This window comes from Vanessa cardui, chromosome 7 (genome assembly GCF_905220365.1).
Source record: "Vanessa cardui chromosome 7, ilVanCard2.1, whole genome shotgun sequence".
NCBI lineage: Eukaryota > Metazoa > Arthropoda > Insecta > Lepidoptera > Nymphalidae > Vanessa > Vanessa cardui.
In genome coordinates this window covers 9,848,826-9,862,872 of record NC_061129.1, presented here as the reverse complement: position 1 = coordinate 9,862,872, position 14,047 = coordinate 9,848,826, and the positions used below count along the sequence as shown (strand labels likewise).

General features: G+C 29.9%; 1 protein-coding gene across 1 annotated transcript; it reads left to right on the top strand.

The window, feature by feature from the left end:
- The first annotated feature begins 1,822 nt into the window (after positions 1-1,822).
- LOC124531321 (activating signal cointegrator 1 complex subunit 1) lies at positions 1,823-5,274 on the top strand. Its single transcript, XM_047105837.1, has 7 exons — positions 1,823-2,275; positions 2,446-2,554; positions 2,637-2,769; positions 3,086-3,214; positions 3,570-3,730; positions 3,864-4,036; positions 4,968-5,274. The coding sequence occupies exons 1-7, from the start codon at positions 2,164-2,166 to the stop codon at positions 5,240-5,242; spliced, it is 1,092 nt and encodes a 363-aa protein (XP_046961793.1). The 5' UTR covers positions 1,823-2,163; the 3' UTR covers positions 5,243-5,274.
- Positions 5,275-14,047: the final 8,773 nt, after the last annotated feature.

The window sequence follows — 14,047 nt, the reverse complement described above, 5'->3', positions numbered from 1 at the left end:
TTAAGTTAAGTACTAATTTAAGAATGTCCGGATGTATAATGAAGAATAAATAATATGCGTGCATTACTTGCTGCGAAATCAACAAAGTATAAATGTCTCTATACCCAACAATGGCTGTAGATTTGACGCAATACAATCCTGCAGTGCGCTTCTGTAGGAATTAACTTCATATCTCTCTCTCGTAAAATCTTGACAACTCACTTACCGTTATACGCCAGTTTGATACGTGTATCATACAAATGATATAATTGTTATAGTTAATGTATAAAATTCTGATAATTTATGCTCATGTTCTGCGATGACTTTCGAGTTTATTTTTACTGAATGATCTGGCTTGCTCTATTGATCTATAAACCAAAATCAAGAACTAGCTAACAGCGCTTTATAAATTTATTATTAATCACAACTGTAGCAAGCCCAATTTCTATTCCCTCATTCTCACAACCCGAGAAGACAATAATTACCACGAGACCACCAGCTACATAGGATACAGGTGGTTTTCGAGAAGCAGCAGTCTATAACAACTTTTATCACTAACCAGAATATTTGGGATGTGAACCTATGATCTAGGTATCTGCAGCTTTATAAGCTAAATATTATACCAACGAGGCAGTTATTATAATGATTGGGTATATAACCTACTAAAAGCGTAAAATTTAAGTACAAATACAATTAAACACTTTTTTCTAAAAGTAAAATATACCACTGTACATCATCAATCATTTTAAATAAGTTGATTTTATTTTTTAAACTATGAGTACAATTATTGAATATGGCTTTCGCTTGAATGTCTTTACAGCTGTTGATATAATAATTTGTTTCTATAAAATATTTTTTTATTTATCTAACTTTTTAATTAAATATCGTTATATATTTAAAAATGCAATAATTGCGCGGAAAATATTTCTGATCTTTATGGTGGTACATGACGTTGTTAAAATTTCCCAATTTTTTTTCATACGATAAGAACTAGCGCGTACAGGTTACTTTTGTCACGGTGACTTTAAAGTGTTTGTCATTGTCACGTCACGTTTCCAAAGTGGAGTGCGCTCATTAATAGAGACAGTGACAAAACATTTTCGAAATCGAAGTGTCATTTGCCACTATGGAGTTCGAAGAGACGTTGGTTCTCTGTGAACTCGTGAGACTCGTCAGAAAAAGAAAGCGAAGAAAATACTTGGCACTAATTTCTTCCCACGCTTTAATTTTCACGTGAATATCTGAATACTTTCAATTTTTTATCATAAAGAGCTGGTCTCTTTTCCACTTCTTCTATTAGAAAATTCGCAGGTCAGGAAGTTTTTATTCCGATCTTGATGATCCTAACTGATTTGGCGTTTGATTTTAAACGACTTCTATTTCCGACCCGTCTTGCATTCGCCTTGTCCATTAATAAATCGCAAGGCTAATCTTTAAAATGTTGTGATCTGAATCGAAAAAATCCGTTTTTGTCATGTTCGAGGGTCGAAAAACCATCTCCATTATTTGTTCTTGTCTAAAAATAAAACAAAATGTTGTCTATCACTACAGAGAGCAATCATGCATCAAAATATCTGTCATGAAAAGAATAATTAAATCGAATTAATAAATTACATTTTTTATTATCATAATAGTGGCAGTTTTTTTCATTTTATAATATTAAAAAAATTTATACAAAAACCGGTCACAAAACGAAGAAGTTTTTAATTCAAACAAGATTTTTTATTCATAGGTAATAATTGTTAATCGATACTACGTATCAATTAGTGGCAATAATCAAATCGATTATCAAAATTCATGTCGCTGCAATCACTAGTCTCAAATCAGTCTATTTGTTTTATTTATGGTTTATGGTCCACCTGTCAAGAAGTGGGCATATTGTTGGATATGGTTTATCCATATTTATATATTTATTCATTAATTTCTGACCACTAATAATGGTATGGGACTTATACTGTTATACCACAGGTTGTGAGTATTGAATACCGAGTGTACCTTGATAGGTGAAACACAGTTATGAGATACATCAACATTATAAATAAAAATTGTTAAGTCTTTATATTTATTGTTATAAACTAAATTTATCCAGTGGTTATATTTGTTATTATAGTCTACACTCAACCCAGAGGTATATTTATGAATAGCTAAATTAATAGAGCTGAGTGTTTCAATTTAATCATAATAATGAATGATATACTGAGACCTGAATTGATTTGGATCGAAGGAAGATGCTATAGAGTCAACGATCCCATAACTAATGTTACAGCGTTCCAAGAGCAAGATTTATACGAAACTGGTAGTTATTTTTTTTATGAAAGTTCTTAAAGTTTCAATTATTACTCAAATTTTTGTAGAAAGTTTTAAGTAGTACAATATCTTTAATGACTTTATTTTGCCAATTTGAAACATATTTGTATTCAAAATTCAAGGAACCAATAACCCAAGTTACATTTATCGATTTTTCAGAATTGCCATATAATGAGATTGATGATGAAGATGAAGATGATGATGATGATCTTGCTGAAATAACACAAGTGGATAATGGTAGATACTTTACCAGTTTTCATATCTCTAAGTATGCATACAATAATCTTGTCACTAGTTTATAAACAAATGAGTTAGAGGAGGAATTTTTTTAAACTGATATTATTTTTCAGACACTATTTAGGGTCAATTATTGGTAAGAAAGGTGCTACTGTCAGCAGAATAAAGAGAGATACAAGAACTGATATTAAAATACCAAGACATGGAGAAAATAAGGAGATTTCTATATATGGACCAAATGTTTCTGTATGAATTTGTTTCACCTTGAAAAACAATTTGATAATTATATTTAAATAGTTTGGAATAAAGCTAGACAATAATTAGAGCTTAAGTTTTTCTATAAATATAATGTCATGCTACATTAGAACTAGAAAGAACAATAAACCACCTATTATTGTTTGCGTATCATATAGGTTTGATATTCACTGAATAGTAACTTAAAAATATAATAATAATATAAGTACAATATTCTCATTTTCATAATTATTTATTCTAGAATTCTGGACATTTAGAAACATTATTTTAATGTTCCTAATTTTCTAAATGTATATATTTTTTACAGAGTGTTAAAGCGGCTAAAAGAAGGATAAATATAATTGTTATTTCATCTCGAATGAAACAAAAATCAACACACTTTATATCAATTCCTATGAATTTTCCCAATATTATTAAACAGTTTGAAAACTTTAAGGTAATTTTTTAGTTTACTAACAACCATAATATATAATTAATCTGGCAAGTATTATTTTAACTGATTAATTTGGGTAGAGAGAGATTATTCACAGAGCAACTATGTTAACTGCATTTTTGTGTAACTATTCAAAGACAATCCAGCATTAAGCTGGACCATATGAACTGTGTTTTCTGCAATTAGCATATTATATGTGAATTTGCCTTGCAAGCTCCTTGACTATAGTGCAAACTGAAATTGTTATAAAATAAAAAACATATTGTAGTTTTATATTTATAATTTAATTTTCAGTCACTTTGAAGTCGTAAGGTTTCACCTTTAGTACTTTGTTTTAATAATTAATATCCTTTCACAGGAGTGTGTTCTTCGTGAGTGTGAAGGTAAAGGCTTAGAAGAATCTTTGTTTATTAGGGGGGAGAAACTACATCTAACTGTTGGTGTTATGTGCTTAATGGATAACGAGGAGCGTCTGGCAGCCTCAAAGTTACTTACCGAAGCCCGAGAAAAATGTATAATGTATGTAATATAACAAATGTAACACAAAAAAGGACATAATACTAGTTCTAAACTGTGCAATGTTATCAAATACATAGTATATCTGATTAACAAGGGATTTTTATCATTATTATTGTAAATTTCCCTTTTACAGGCCACTGCTCAATGAATATCAGCCACTTCAAATAAGATTGAAAGGATTATCATATATGAATGATGACCCCAAGGAGATAGATGTTTTATATGGTTGTGTTGAAGAGGTCAATGCTCCATCGGGATTACTTCAGAGAGTTGTCGATTCTATTGTATCACATTTCTATAAAGCAGGTATTTTAAAATTAAAATATTTTATAAATTTAAAGTGTTCAATTTTAAAAATATATATATGGTACGTACGGTATATTTGTTGCCAATTATACTATACTCGAATATATATACTCGTAAATTAAAAAAAGTTCATGATAGATAATGCTGAAGAGTAGGTTTTATAATTTTGTAATTAATATAGCATTATGTTTCTGATGTTTTTATTGGTATCTCATCCCCAAACCGCAAGCAATTAAAGTTTGTTAAATTATTACTTGTTGGTAGAGCCCTAAACCCTATAGGTAACATTCACTACCTGCAAACAGGAAATCTATATTAACAATAACAAGAGTAGTCTTCGAGTTTGAAAGTACAAGAAACATAATATCTGAATTCACAAGGGTTTTGGTGCTTTGGCAATGTAAAGTATAGTAATGTTTATTCGAGTAATCTAATATATTAAGATTTGCCAATCTGGCCAGCAAATTAAAAAAATATACATGTACGACACAACTTAGATATAGCATCGGCAAAATTCGTAAAAGAGATCAAATCTGAATTGATTACGCTATCTCTAATTATCAATATTTATTTCTTACGTGAATATGATCTTTACACAAACGTAATATCATATGACCTAATATATTCGTCAATTTGACACGTCGATTTACATGCACTTGCTTTCTCTGACGCGTGAATCTATAGCGACGAATAGCGTCGAATGGCGCGATAGGGAGCTATTTCTATTGGTTGAATGAATTGGCAGTAATCGGTTTCATTGCATTTTCCGATGCTACATCTAAGTTGTGTCGTACTATACATACTTATAAAAAATATTTATAACATTCAAAAATAATTATCATGTACATTACTTGTAAATAAAAAAAGAACAGTCTAAATTTAGATTGATTGCTTAAATTGTATGAATTAATTTAATAAATTTTTGAAACAGGTTTCATGGATAAAGAATATGGTCGTGATAATGTCAAACTGCATGTCACGTTATTGAATTCGAAATATAAAAGCAGAGATAAAGGAATGGACGAGGAAACTGTTTCAAATCAAATAAATAAACGTGAGACGTTTGACGGTTCTCAAATACTGTCGAAGTTTTCTGATTACGATTTCGGCATCGTAGAACTAAACAACATACATTTATCTCTACGCAAATCTATGGGACCCGATGGATACTATCAATCGACATGCGTTATTTCTTGTAAAATATAATAAGTTATAAATAAAGTATTTATGGTTTGATTTATAATTATTAACTGCTTCTTCCACATAATTTATATGAAAATATACTTGGTGGTAGGGCTTAGTACTAACCCGTCTGGGTAGGTACCACCCACTCATCAGTTTTTCTTCCGCCAAATAACAGTAGTCAGTATTGTTGTGTTCCGGTTTGAAGGGTGAGTGAGCTTGTGTAACAGGCACGACAGACGATGTAAAGAATAGACAATATTTCTTACAGCGTCATTGTCTATGGGTGATGGTGACCACTTACCATCAGGCCGCCCATATACTCGCCCGCCAACCTATACTATAAAAAAATATAGAAAAATAACGATTAGCTCATAGCTTACGAATATTTAAAATCGGATAAATAAGAAGAAAGAGTTTAAATTTATTTACAGGATCGTAATTAATGTAACGATAATTACGTTGGAATTTTATAAGGTTAAATATTGTCTATGATTATAATTTATTTTAATTTTATTGTCAGTAGATACCCTTCTTATCCCCTCTAATGTAGATTACATTGTTACAAACAGTTTTATTGTAAAAATAAAACATTGAAAATTTAATCTGTATAGTACCTACGAATATGGTTTTTAACAAGCAGGTCATCTTTGAAAAGCGGCTTAATATTTTATTTAGAATGAACTAAAAATAAATGAAAATTCATTTATTTTTATTATTATCAAAATGATAGTGCTAATTTAACTTAAAATCTATTTAATTAGATGGTAAAGATTTAGATTTATTTTAGTAAAATAGCACGTTAATCGTAAGCTCGGTAATGTAAGGTATGTGAAACCCGTAAAAAAATATCGAATCATAATCGATAAATTCGATCGATACGATCTTACCGTTTTGCAGATATTGTCATAGCGTACCCATAGATTTATTCACGTACGCAGACGTGCGCGAGACTTCGAAGAGTAAAGACAGCGAAGAAAAATACAAATGATCAATATAATCGAAACCTCCGTAAGTCAAACACAAGAAATGGCCCGGAGGACAACACGTGAATCTTAACTGAATTCTAAGGGTTAACAATAAGGACAGCGCTGAGTTTTCCTCTTTTACCAATTTATATTTATAATTCAAGTCGTGTATGTTACTGAAGGTAATCATCTGTAGGAAAAAAGCATCTGGTGAAAAATATCTGATACATGTAATACAGTTTGTTACTTTATCGTAATTTACTTACTAGTTAAAGATGTTTAGGTCCTGTGAATAAAATTTGATTAAGATTTTAAATTAACGTGGTTATTTTTATTATTACAGTTATTAATTTTGGGATATTTACCATGTTTTTCATTTTTGTTCGGTGAAGCTCGATATTTCGACATTATCTACGAATGTCTTATTCACGACACCCAAATTTGGTTAAAGTTAGAATTATTAAAATAATAGAATATCATCTGTAATAAATGATATTAGGTACAGTTAACTATACAATTCGCGGACATTGGATATATGGAAATTCCAAAATAAATACAGGATTATAAATAAAAACCTTTCATACTACTTTTATTTCTTTAATCACATTTAAAAAAAAGTTGAGAGTTTCTAGTTCTGATTTCTGTGTCTAGAAAAAAATCTTAAAATCAAGATCTGTACACAAAACAAGATTATATATACGCTCATAAAGGCCTCCCGGTAACTGCGGCTTAGATATTGCTTATTCGAGTTTCCATTTGAATGGCTTTTATCAGGCCGTATTATGCGTTCTATTGGAAATGAAGAAATTGCTTTGTTTGGTAATTTTATTACTTTATGTTACAAAGTTTAAAAATGCATCATGAGCATTACGTATTCTTTGTTCTAATTTCAATAAAAACTTTAATTAAAACATGTTTCAAGTTTATTCTCGTAAAAGGTACTATATCCATCCAATCAATATTATTGTGAATAAACATAATCTCGTATTGTTATTAATACCTAATTTCCAATAATTCGATTGTTATTAAAATAGGTTAACCAGCTACTTTTCGTAAAATGAAATAGTTTCAATATAAGTAGCGTTAAATCAAAATATAAAAAGTATTAAAGTATAAAAAGTTATTTGTCTAAATCTATACTGCGGAACTGAGTCTTTCATTTAAGGATGATAAATAAAGCAAAGATTCGAATCTAAAGTGATTCTACAAGTACTGTTATCTTTAACATTAACATCAAACTTAAGCTTAACTTGATTTAAAATTCTGCCTTTTATTTTGTAAAGGTTAATAATGAATACTACGTATTTTGTGGAATAACAAACTATATTATTCATTGTCACTGAAATTAGCTAATAATGAGAAGCATTAAAATAACGTCAATAAAACACACCATTATAAATAAGCGCACAAAGGAAATTCATTTCTTTTCTAGGAAAAGTTCCTTTTAAGAAAACACTTTCTATTTTTGAGAAAAGATATCTATAATTTGATAAACTACTGAGTATGTATATACATATGTTATGTTATATTCAGCAGAGCTATATTTTTTTACAGTATCTCGATAACAAGTCGCATGTAGGATGCCGCGCTCGTTGAGTTTCTTAGTTCTAGCCTTGAAATGCTGATACATTTACCACCAATGTATAATAATATTGCACTATCACCATTCTTTACTAATATTTTCTTTCCTAAAACTATCTATATGGCTTTTAGCAAAAAACCGCATTTGTTCACCCAAAATCAAATAAATGAACGCGTATCAAACTTTTTTGTATTTAGTGTGGAATAAAGAAATTTTCTTGTTTTTTTTTTTTTCTTAAATTTTTTGTACAGGATGTATTTCTATGATCTGTGATGAACTTTGTTTTACGCTACACCTACATATGAGCTGGTAAATAATATAATTGGTGAGTCACACTTAGCCGAGCGCATTTGGCGCAAGACAAAATTAATTAATTACAAATTAATTATAAATCCAAATAAAAATAAGCAATTAAAATAAAACAATACGTAAAACAATTCAAACTCAAACTCAAACTATTATATTAATAATTTTTGTTTGAGTTCAACTATTATATTAATATTTCTCATTATATTTGTTATAATAAATAAATCCAATTTATAAACGGTCATTATAAATATTGGGTTACTTATTGGTAAAAAAGTTGAAGCCAATGTTAAGGAATTGACTTCTCTTTTAAGATATCTCATAACTTCTTCCGGTGTAAGGACTGCGTGGAATAATTTTACATTTAATTTTTATGATGGGATTATATTTGCTTGAATTTTATGCGTAGCGCTTCGTAGCTCCATGGCTACGGTGCGGCGGGCGGGGAAGCGTCAGTATAGACGCAATGGCTACGCGATGCGGCCGTTTTGTGTAGCACCGTTATATCTTTACCACTGCGCGAAAAGTACCTTAGTGTATTAGATAAGGACTGTGTGCGAATTGAAGGTAAGCTATAACACGATAGCTTAACCAGTTATATATACATAGACTTATAGCGTAACTAATAACTCCTAATGAATCCAAACTGATGTATTCAAACCCAATAGTTTAATTTAATTCTATACGCTAAAGAAATATACTCCATTTTAATAAACAAATATAAATAAAATGATAATTAAAAATATTTCTTACTTTAGAACTTTTCGCGCTTTATGTAAACTCAAATAAGGGTAAGTTAGCTATTTAAGTACCGTACATTTTATCTTTCATGGTACATCAGCGAAGTATAATAAAGCTATAAGGCTATTATTTTACGCCATAACACGGTATATCGTAAACGTTAAAATATGTATATTACACCCGGCTCGGACTCCTTGCCTTGTAAAGTTTCGTAACGCGCCTGATGCTATTAACATAAAATTCTTGTTAAAAGCTATAGGGAATAAGATAACATAAAAAATAAAAAAAAAATCAATTTTATTAGTAAAATTTAATTAAGGATTTTTTTTGTGCGTATCGGATTAATAAAGTTGTAGAAATGTTCATTGCCCGATATAATCTTAATTAAATTACGTAAAAGAAGTCTATAGTGATGACGTAGGACTTATTTGACAGTCAATTCATATTTTTATCGGCGGAAGAGATCCAACTAGGTCAAGGGAACTGGATAGTATATCCTTCAATTTTGACCCATTTTCATGTACATTCTAATTCTAAAAAATAGTAAAACCCTTTTAAATTGGGTACTTAATTACTGCGGATAAGAATCTAACTTAATGTTACGAATTTGTCAAGCTTAACACTATGTCAAGCAATTTTTTCGGGACTTAGAAGGAATATACAATAAAATTAGCATAGTATTTTTGTTATTACACCTATATTAAAGGCAAAAAATAAAATAAAATCATTTCATAAACTAACGTTCAATATGTTGCTTAATTAGTTCTTAGTAAAGGCTTTATGGAACAGTAATGGGGAAAGTAACTGTATTGTGATTTAATTAAAATCTCTCTCGATTAAGACTCGCATATAATACACGTTATTAACGAGAGGGTAAATGTAGTCAAAACAACGTTTCACTCTCAAATAGAAAGCTCCATGTGGAATTTCAAGCAGCCTCAAAACACACAATACTTTATACTACTATTTTATACACAAAAAACAACCTGACCACCTCAGTAGAGCTTTGAGCAGTCGTATAAAAATTGTTGCCATTTATAAAATAGAATTCGATACAATAAACAATTTTGTTATGTCAAATAAAACATACGTACGGCGCTCTAGACTATTTTATTTATAAGGTAATATCGTACGTTCCAGGCATAATGTAATGGGTAGGGGAGACGGCACTTCCGTAATTTAAATAAAATAGGGATAGAAGGGGATTGATTTCAAATGTCTGCATAGGATTGCCTTATGTAATATATAATACAACATTTTAATTGCACTTATGCTTTTGAACACGATTGTAAAGAACGCATTTCTTTTGCGTTTGTATTGCTTTTGAGTATATAAAAATTATATTTTTTATTGAGACAGACCTTTCTAAAACGTGTGGGCCACAATATGTTGACATAAATATTATTTTTTCAATTTACATTGTAAAATAAATACATACATACATTCATTTGGAAAATAAAGGAAAACTTATAAGTACAAGTTACTGTTAATATATTATAACTTAAGATATTTTTTTAAATAAATAAAAAAACAATACTAAAACTGTAGTTGCTGCTGTAGGTTCAATAATAAAAAAAAAAACTGAATATTTACAAACAGCTTTAGTCTAGTCTATTATATTATCCCGGAAATGGCCTAACTATGTATTCTTGAAATTTTGAATAATTTTGAATAGATACATGGTTCAGTTAGCTTCAAATAAATCCTTTAAATACTTGGTAATATAATAAACGACGCTTAGAGTAATAGAAATATATAATTACGAAATACTAATGAGCAATACAGATTAACACCACACCCTATAGGAAAGCAGTTCAATCAATTTATTTGGGTGTACTGAGGCGCTAAATTAATGACGAAATGTGTTCAAGTAGGGCGTCGCATAAATGGAAATACGACATCGATCTGACTGAGGCAAAATTCTAACCCTTGGGGCAATTACTATGCGTAAGGGACGTTTGTAAAGCATTGATTTAACGCATTTACTTGAATTTGAAAGAATTTGTAAATAAATTACATACAGTCTAATAATATTATTAAAGTAAGATATTAACGTGTTTTTCCTTTAGTGTATAAATAGTAAAATTATTCAGAAAAAAAATATAAAATATGGAAAGGTTCAATTAGTTGACACTCGTTAAAGTATTATAAAGTTCCCTAATTGATCATTTTGAAGTAACGAATATTCCTGATAGTATGTTTGTTTCATCTATATATTTGATCACGTGCAAACTGTATTTCAACTGAATGGTCTACGATAATGTTATATACTATTCTACTCAGTGAAAATATCAGAAATTAAATTTAGCTGTGCGATTATTAGACATTAAAAACATAGGTACTCGGAATTTAATCGCAATCAAACCTTCTTTGTGATAAGATATTAACGACGACGTTTAAATAGAGCTAAGTCTGCCGTACTCACGTGGTGTCTAACACGCGCTAACACGATTATAATATATAGGTATAAAGGATAATATAAGGTATAAAGGAGAATATTTCGTATTTCTGGAACATAAGAATTAAAATGTATGTACATATAATTGGATATTTAAATAAAATGATAAGCAGACAATTCTTATTATGATATCCTATTGCAAAATGATTGATTATATGTTTTACCTATGAAACTTACATTTGGAAGGAATACACTTCAGCTAAAAATACTTAACATATAAAAAAGCTGAACTCGCGATTTTCTTTCGCTTAAACATATTTAATCGAAAACCATTTTCTTTTCGTACAGAAAGCTTTACATTTTCCGAGTAAAAGTATAAGGAAAATGGAAAAGTAGTAGGTATAATAATGACTATATAAGTGAACGCAAATATAAACGTAAATAGATATTTAATAATATATAATATTTTGGATACAAAACTTTGTGTTTTAGATGTTTATTACTCAATTGATATAGAAGTCGTTATGCATAGAGGTATGGACAATCAACAACAACAACAGCCTGTAAATTCCCTCTGCTGGGCTAAAGGCCTCCTCTCCCTTGAGGAGAAGGTTTGGAATATAGGAAATATTTTTATTCAAAATTGAAATATACTACATTCAAGTAGGTTTGACCGACTTCTTTGTATCGTTACTTTGCAACATTAATTTCACGTTACCATCTTCTCATAATGTAGATTCTAGTAAAAAAACAGGTGGGAAAACCAGTAGTTACCTTTTTACGATGTATAAATTAAATATTTCAAATCTTTAATTACGTTATCTGCACTGAATAAATATAAAGAAACATATAATACATTAAGGGTAATATGATTGAAAATAATAATATTCCAATCGGAATTATGGTAATTAAATTAGTGCGTCACTATATGTGTATACGCAATGCAAAAACGAGAGACGCCTAAAATAAAAAAAGGGTTTCTTATATGATATTATATTATATTTGCTCTAGATTGACCTAATTAGTGGTACCAGCATGATAAGTAACCCCTCGTAATTAGGTATCGAGCTCATCCGAAAGATCATCAGAAGTTACACTTAAAAATAAAAAACTAATATAGAAATAAAATTAAATAATAGTATGTTTTGCAAGCTGTAACAATATTGGTAAACTATATTATTTTTAGTCCTTTAATACTACTAAGCCGTGTCTAGACAATAATCCGGTTATATAGAAGCTAATTGCAATTTAGCATCAAGAGTAATGTCTAATTCTAACATTTCTACTGAATCTAACACTTCCCCGTTTAAAAGGTACATGAGTTTTCGAAAATATTCTTGATACCTACTGGTATCGTCGATCACTTTGATCCGCAGCGTGAGCTAAGGCCAGTACTGGAGTTGCCGTCAAATAACAACCACAAAATATCATTCATTCATCATGAAGTTTTAAAAAAGGATATGCAAATGTTTGCAAAGTCAAAAAAAATCATACTGTAATTTCACGGAATTAAGAATTTTTCCCTTGAAATCTTTACAAATAGAACTTCCATTTATTACAGGCTGCTGACTTGCGGTCGTCATTAGAGTTAATTACTTAGACCGAGCCATTTATAGGTATACCTATGTCGAAGTTTAAGTTCTTAACTGCACCCTATGAAGAGTTTTGAGTCTCTCCTTTTCAAGGCTGAAGAGAAGTACCGCCTTTGTTTTAAGAATGCGCCCGTTCTAAAACATAATTCCGGTAAATAAGACGTTCGTTAACGTTGCCTTAACGTAGCTTACTTTATTTCTCGACTGATTTATGAAACCATTTATTGCCTAATGGCTATCTAAATGTTAAAATGTCTAAATTTGAAATTAACCGTGTTTTTATTTTTAAACATTAAATGTATATATTTTTTCTGTTTAATTAACTATTGGTAGTGATAAATGTACTAAAAATATACGAATTCTCTCATGTCGAATATTAGTGTGTGTGTGTTTATGAAGTCTTTTCACAGATGATTATTATAATTTTACTAACAAAAGTACCACAGACAATTTAAAGACATTTTATGACTGTTCATAATTTACAAAGTTACAATCTCATTTCACCTCCGAGAGTCAGGAAAGTAAACTTGCCAAGGTTGGCGTTTTACGTAATATCTTTATCTTTTTCAGAGAACGATCGCTTTTATTTGCTGTCTTGGCATTAGATTTCATAGAGAAATTGCAAAAATCTCTTAAAAAATAATTCTTTGTGAATATTATAAAAAAAGTCGAATATTAAGTAGTACATAAGAATATGATGTAAAAATGGCATAAAACTGCTAATCTTTCCCGTTTCCTCTGAGTGTAAGGTTTATGAACAGTCTTGATAAACGTTTCAATTATTGGCGATGGCGACCAATCGGCGTCAGGAGCTATTTCACAAATTATACATACAAATCAAAATATTGTTATTATCATCACTTTATAATATAGAAGATAGTAAATAGAGTAAATCATTTATGGTCGTCTCAAGAGTTCATATGAATTTTATGCATAAAGTTTTGCTGAACTTATTAGAGTAACCGAGATACTCAAAATTCTCTTTCCAATAAGGACTCATTTGGCTTGAATAACTCACAGTACAGAAGAGAAAGTATGCGCAAATTCCGGCAACAGCGAAGCCACTTGAACTTCGGACGAAATTTTGAGACTTGGTCATATTTGCGGAGGCAGAATATAAACCCAATAGAGAGGCCTTTTTTAGTCTATTCTCTTGGTGGTTAGAATAACTTGCTTGTAAATAATCAGGATCAACAAACGTAAAGTCAACCCTTGAAATCATACCTCGAGGGTTTAAAACAT